The sequence below is a fragment of the Penaeus monodon genome, chromosome 4 (assembly GCF_015228065.2).
Source record: "Penaeus monodon isolate SGIC_2016 chromosome 4, NSTDA_Pmon_1, whole genome shotgun sequence".
NCBI lineage: Eukaryota > Metazoa > Arthropoda > Malacostraca > Decapoda > Penaeidae > Penaeus > Penaeus monodon.
In genome coordinates, this window is record NC_051389.1 from 32,741,610 (window position 1) to 32,749,109 (window position 7,500).

Below are 7,500 nucleotides of genomic sequence, written 5' to 3' on the forward strand. Positions count from 1 at the left end.
CTGAAAGTGTGATTAAGTCGGTTTTAACACTTTCTCATTTTTACCATAAAAAAAAAAAAATTTCAACTCCGTGATGCCACACACTGCTTATTTTATTCGGACTATAGACCGAATAATGATCAACTATGGAATCTATATAACAACAAAAGTATCCTTCAGTCTCGATTTATCAGGAAGTTTGGCAAGTAGAGACTTTAGAAAATAATGAAAACTGAAAATGCAACATATCTTCGTAGTATTACGAAGAAACGGCATGGGATGCCTCTATGAATACTACCCGTCAGAAATGGGTTAATTATCATAATGTTAATACATCACTAACAGCAATACAAGATACAAGAGAATATTTCCAAAAATCAAGGAAAAGGTAAACAGGCGAGATGGGCATTACTGATTGGTGACTAAGCACTTGTGCAACCATCAGTGTGGCTATGCAGGAAGGTGGTACTTGTTTTCAAAGCGTGGAATGGATGAAACTTAAAAATGTGTTTTAATAGTGTTTTAGAGTTGATATGGATGGGGCCTTATATCATAGCAAAATTAGCAATGGAGACCTCACAGACAATTAGTAGTGTCATAATTGCTCTTTACTCTGAGGGATTATCAAGAACTAAATTATCAAGAAGAATAAGTATTCTGAAGCCAACTGTGTCCATGTGGTGCCAGTGACACCAAGAAACTGGGTCCACCAGAGGCATTGCCAGAAGGGTGCTCTAGATGCACAACAGAGGAAGAATATCAAGTATACGTCATTCAAAACTATAAATCAATGTGATATATGAAAGGCAAGTAGGAAGCTTGCATTGAAGTGCAAGAATATCATGAGCTAATGAAAACCATTTGATAATCAGTGGCAACACCCCTCACATCTGACTGGTTTTGTGAAGGGGCATGGCCTACTATGTGAATGAGTTATTTTCTTTTTAGTTATTTATTTTCATTATTTTTTTCAAACAGGCCATAACTTCTGCAATGCGTGCAGAACCCTTTTAGTTTTAGTTTACTTTGCATCATGTAGCAGTATGCAGACTGTCAGAAACTGCCAGACTGTTTGGGTAGGTGCACAGCAGCAGGGTCAGGGAATTGATGGATATTGGGACCAGCAGAATTACAGGGTATCCCTATGGAAATCCTGGACGAGGTGTTTCTACCACCGGTGAGGGCCATCGTGTTCCTTGAGGTGGGGCCATTTTACCTCATCCAGGATAACAGCCCCATCCACACGAGCAGCACTGTGAAAGTGTGGTTTTGACAACACCCCAAGATTATGCTGTACCACATCCCCCAATTTGCCAGATCTCAATCCCACTGAGAATGCTTGGGCAGTCATGGGCAGAACCTCCCCCAAGATCATATCCACAACTGTCATATCATCATTGCCCGGGCAATTATGGCATAAGAGCAATTGCGCTCTGCAGATGGATGCCAGTTTGCAGTGGCACTAGTGGCATTCACACCATAAGACTTGCCAGCATTTGCCAAGCCAGTGACAGTAACATGAAATATTAAAACTATTAAACAATTCAAAACCTTAAATATATCCTTTTCAGTTTGCTTGAATTGTCAGACATCATCATCATTACCATGGAATTTATTTAGAACTTTAAGTACCTACATAGATCATAAACAATATAATGTAAGCAGGGATACCAATATCAGGTCAAGTTTACAGCACTTTTTTTCACCATTTTTGCTGTTGTATCATATTGTTAAATCAGAAAGAGTAAATAATTTTTTTGGTAAGTGTACATACAAGCCACCCCCAGCAGAATCAGTTTAATGGTCACTTAGCCCTCATTTCAAGATTATCCTATTTTTACAAGTCCTCTTTGGAGACTTCAATCATGATAGTATATGGGAAGAAAGGCATTGTAAATGACAAAGACAAGTATGAATGACATGGTATCATAATCTTCCAGAACCCAAGAACAAAATTGCATATAATCAACATCACAAACAGATGGCTGTGAAGTCTGCAAAACATTCTACTTACAAAACCACGTGTGTACTGATTAAGCAGGACATTCTTCTCATCTGTACAGGCCTGGGCAAGAGCCTTTCGGACAGTGTCTGGAGCTGCAAAGTCAGGGAAGCCTTGGCCTAAATTGAGGGGTTTCACCTCCAGTGCCAGTTGGATGAACTCAACCCTTGGGAAAAATAAAATAAAGGACTCAGTTTATGGTATGTTATAAGTATCTCTGGGTATTCATAAAATACATCAATTGTTTGCAATTGTTTCAATGGTGTAATGCCACTGTCAGCTTCAGGCTGTAAGTTTCCTATCCTCTGAACCCATCAATACTTTTCTTGGCTTGGAGAGGTCACTGGTCCGGGATGACTTCTCATGAAAACCACTTAATTCTATTTTCCTTTTATGATGTAAGAACAGCCACTCTCTCTGGATCATTAGATGGAACTATATTGAAAGTGTTAAAGGAAGTTGTTCCAGGTTGAAGCAGATAATCATAATTAGGAAGAAACTGAAGAAAATTTACGGTTATTTTCCTTTGATCTTTGTAAATAAAACTGCATTTTCCACATGAAACTGCCTCTTCCAACATTCTTAGAGTGAAACTGTTTTTACCATCATTCTCAACAAGGAAGGCAGCAAACTGTTCAATTTAACACTTTCTTATTTAGCTACTTAACCCCTTAATGAATTTGATCTCACTGAGGAAAAACAAAATCAGTGTGGATTTTATGGTACATTTCCCTCTTTAGTCAATATCCTTTACTCAAATCAAGGAAAAAGTTATATACATGCAAATAACTAAATCGTTTACACATGGGTGAGTCATGTGTACTGTTACATCCAAAAAACATTTCCTAAAACAACAGTGAGTTTTGTAAATGTATATACATAATTTAGTTGTTCATCTTTTATTTTTTGACATTAATAGCTTCCATTTCATGATAACACACACTAACATTTTTAAAACTTGAAAATAGATGACAGAGAGAGAGAGAGAGAGAGAGAGAGAGAGAGAGAGAGAGAGAGAGAGGCAGAGAGAGAGAGAGAAGAGGGAGAGAGAGAGAGAGGCAGAGAGAGAGAAAGGAGAGAGAGGCGAGAGAGAGAGGAGAGGAGGAGAGAGAGAGAGAGAGAGAGAGAGAGAGGAGAGGAGAGAGAGAGAAGAAGAGGAGAGAGAGAGAGGAGAAGAGAGGGAGAGAGAGAGAGAGAGAGAGGGAGAGAGAGAGAGGAGCAGAGAGGAGAGAGAGGGAGAGAGAGAGAGAGAGAGAGAGAGAGAGAGGAGAGAGAGAGGAGAGAGTCCATCATCAAATCATGTCTGAACTGTGTCACATCTTTTATGAGTAAATATTCACCACTGCTGTCATGCACATCATCAACATTCAAAGTCCCTTTTTAGAGGCATATGTTCAAGTTTGAGGGCATGCTGGGGTTAGTTTCTTTAAAATCTAACAGGGTTTATACCACATGGAGGGTATACACACACTTCTTGGTAAGACAGCATCATAATTTGATATTACTCATAGAAAAATAAATGATGTATAGAAGAGTAGTCTGGAAGCTTATTGCAACATATAGCACTCTTCATCTGTCAGTTCATAAGGTGGTAATAATGTATGTCACCGATGTCATCACATTTCAACTTTCGCATTAATGAATAAGCTTTTGGTGAATAAGGCACTTGGGTGTACTTTATTCAAAACAACTTCAACATGAAAATGTGAAAAACTTGTAAAAGACATAAGTGGCCGATATGGTAATATTCAATCTTTGCCTTGTCATTTTCTAAATACTGCCTCTAAAACATATATGGAGTACTTGAAACACTCAACATGCTCTAGCAAATACCATGTAATTTTTTGGTACTAATAAAACTTCCTTAAGGTTGAAGGCTGGGTCATAATGGCAGAAAAATATCTAGCCTTTCCCCCTCCATGATGGCAGTTATTGATGTTTTATATCCCCAGGACCAAGGTAAATATCATCAATGGAAGCATATCTTAAATATTCTAGTACTGTGGACATAAACAAAGAAAATGGCATAAAGAAATCATGAATGGAAACATTTTTTCATGGCTATGTATAATGAGCCTCAAATGTACCAATATTGATGCACAAAACTATAGAGTTGATATGTGTGCAGGGGAATGACTAGAAACCAAGCTGCAGTCAAAGGCTTAATCAACAAATATTCTTTTTTTTCTCCTCTCTGCTGCAAGAGAAAACAAACCAACTACAGCATTGTATGATTTCATGGTTTGCTCTTCAACTCTTCCTGAAGTCAGAGCCGTATCTACTCTTAGGAGTATTCAAACATATCTTACCTAACTTTACCTCCTGGGCAGAATGTGATAATCATTTAATATTAATATCCTGGAAAAGGATTACAAAATTAATGTTAAAAAAAGTGAATCTCACCAAACACTTTTCTCAATGCCATTGGTCTTGGAAGCAATGGGTGGTGGAGCAGTTGACATTGCGGTGGTAAGAGGAGGCCGTTTCCTCTCAATAACTGGTGGTGAAAGATGGAAAGATCCCACAGCACTAGCAGCACAACAGGAAAGGGAGGACTGAGCAATGTTTCTGGCACTCCTGTGTGTTCCTCGGCAGACCAAACTGAACATCCCCTTTCCTATCAGAGAGATTTTAGAAAATTTAACATTAGTAAAAGTGATGCAGATTATTATGCACAAGGTTTTGCAGTACAGTTCACTCTACCTCTTAAGCTACAGTTGCAATATTAGACCTAAAAATATTTACAGCTGAATTAATACATTTTGCAATGTTTGAGATATCCTTACAACTACCGCTAATCATGCAACACCTGCAAATCTGTCACTTGCCTTCTATGCCTTTTATACTCTGGCATAATCTTACAAATCCATTACTTATATTCTGGCAAGTCTTAATTTGCAGCCCTCCCTAGCATCACCATTAAATATTCACTATTTTCGAGGTCTGTTGCCAGCACTGGAGGTGAACAGGCTAGGGCAATTGCTTGACACTGCACATTTGGTAACTTGAACTCAAGACTGAGAGCCTTACATCAGAAATACCAATAACTTTTAACGCAAAGCTGCCAAGAGAAAGTTCATTGTAGTGTTGTTTTGTGAAATGTCTCTCGGCACACAGACAGCTCCACTGACGCTCAGCCCCCAAGGGATCAATTATAAACCCTGTGACCTCTCCTGATTTCCATGATTTTTTATTTATTATTATTATTTTTTTTACTAATGCTATCAATATCAATGCTGGTATTATTATAAACATTATAATTATAATAATGTTACTGAAACTATCAGTAGCAATATAAGATAAAAGGAAATATTTCCAAAAATCAAGAACAAGGGTAAACAGGTGATACATGTAGTACAAGAAATTGTCTCATTAGTGATTAGTACTAGTGAAGCCACCTGCATGTAAATACAGTCAATACAATGACATGACATGTATGTACATGCCATCCCCAGTTTATTGGATTTTAACGGATGACAGCTGCTGTCAAAAGAATGAAGTTCCATCCCAAAAGCAAATGCATATTTCTTGTAAACGTTTGCCTGGACCTCCAATCTATTAATTTATCATCATATTCTTTATCTATTTGGAAATTAATTTTCTTGCATATATACACATTTGTGCATGAGTGCATCATGTGGGTGTGTGCATATTAGCATAATAAGCCAAGATTAAAAACTGTTGAGGTTGATACTACAAAGCTGTAGGTCATTCTTAAATTTTTGGTCAAATCCATGATCACTGTAGTCTTTGTGCCTTTGGCATTCTTGCTTGAGGCTAAATTACCAGACTGGTTGACAACTTTGTCCTGCCAGAATATATGTTGGAGATACTGTCCTTTCACAAGACTGACAAAGGAACAGATGCCAAAACAGGTGCTCAAGCCACAGTGGGTGCATCTTTGACTGACGACTGTGGACTGATTGATAATATGAAAGTTATGCAACATATAATACTTTGACATACACCTACTTAATGACCACACTACAACAGGAAAAATCTAATCATGGTAAATATTCAGAATACCTTCACAAGACTGAACATGACGATAGTGGTATTGATGGATTCCTCTCACTCTTTACTGCCCATATATATAGAAATTGTGCCGAAGAAAGCCCCAATGCCCACAATCTTGGCCCCAATAACAGGGGAGGGCATGAATGGCACTAGGGAATTTGCTGGGTAGAAAACAAATATAGAGAAAATTGCTGAACATATATTCAAATGCAGGGGACTAACCCCTTCAATCTCCCCATAGGGGGAGACTGTCCCATCCTGGACAACAAAGAATCCACCATGTGTGTACGGCAGGATAGAGCATAGGACAGACTGTGTGTGTGCTCCCACACATCAGTTGGATGCCCTGTCCTGCCATAACTACATGGAGGACTTCCTGTCTTCCAGGGTGGTGGGTGGGGGAGGTTGCAAGGGGCACACCCCATCATTTGACAAAGTAGTGACTTATTCTATCTATATTATCAATAAGCTGACTGAGGAATGCGGGGGTTTGGGATCCGCAGCAAATGCCTTGAGGAGAGGCGGAGCCCCAGGAGGAAAGAACAGCAGTTGGGTGGGGGCCTTGGGGGTAAAGCCCTGGATCTGTAAGGTTTTTGGTTCAAAGAGCAATGAGTGTGGATTCCCTGGAGTGGCTGGAGTAATAGGGACCTTAGTCTCTGCGCGGTGATGTCAATTCATAAACAGTTGCCAATACTTTCACTTGCTTCACTTGTGATGGAAAACACAAACAGTTAGTGCATAATACACTGTGTACAACTGAAATAATGATTGCAAAATTGAATGGCTGTGCGAAAAAAATGGTCTACTTCTTGGTACTGTGCTAGTTTCTAAAGTCGCCAAGCTATGGATTTAGTAACAATACAGTGCAATGGCGAAAGGAATGAAGATAATCTGGGCGGTTAAACAAGCCGAGAAGGAGGAGGAGAGCTGCGAAAAGCGCTGGAAATTACACTGAAGAGAAGCCGAGACTCAGAGAAAATGATAAGCGAGAAATGAAGAGCAGAGGTGAAATAGAGGCAAGAGAAAGAAAAGGCGACAGAGAACTGATCAGAAATATGGCAAAATGATAAAAGGTTCACCACGTCCGCTACTAATAACGAATTAATCTCTGCTGTTCTAAAATAAATTGGTCTAAATAACAGTACAGATCAACGGGACCACGCAATTAGCAGTGCCGTAGTTCTCTCTTCCTCGAGATGTTTGTTCATGCTGAGGCAAATGACCGCGTTCCCTGCCGATCCTAATCTGTGAGCTGACCTTTGGAAATCCTTGACAAGTCAGAAAAAACAGAAAAACCCGTGGGACCCGAACGGAGCCTCCAGCCGCAGGTTACCTTCGGCCTCGCTCGCTCGCCGTCTGCCGCGCGTTCGATTTTCGGCTGCTCGTCCTCACATGTGCGCGTTCTAGTGCCCACATCACTTAAATAGCACAAGAGCCACCGAATTAACAGAGCCAAGTTTTGAAAGCTTAAAAACTGTGAAGAAAAAAAACAAAGGTTGATA

At 39.5% G+C, this 7,500-nt stretch overlaps 1 protein-coding gene across 1 annotated transcript in view; it reads right to left on the reverse strand.

The window, feature by feature from the left end:
• The window catches only part of LOC119572532, a 28,016-nt gene that overhangs the window by 20,457 nt on the left and 59 nt on the right, over nt 1-7,500 (reverse strand). The window contains exons 1-3 of the mRNA XM_037919638.1: nt 7,256-7,500; nt 4,385-4,598; nt 1,994-2,147 (exon numbers count right to left, since the gene is read on the reverse strand). The exon at nt 7,256-7,500 is cut by the window's right edge and continues 59 nt beyond it. Of these exons, the coding sequence (XP_037775566.1) occupies nt 1,994-2,147; nt 4,385-4,598; nt 7,256-7,500 (613 nt within the window). The remainder of the gene's footprint in view (nt 1-1,993; nt 2,148-4,384; nt 4,599-7,255) is intronic.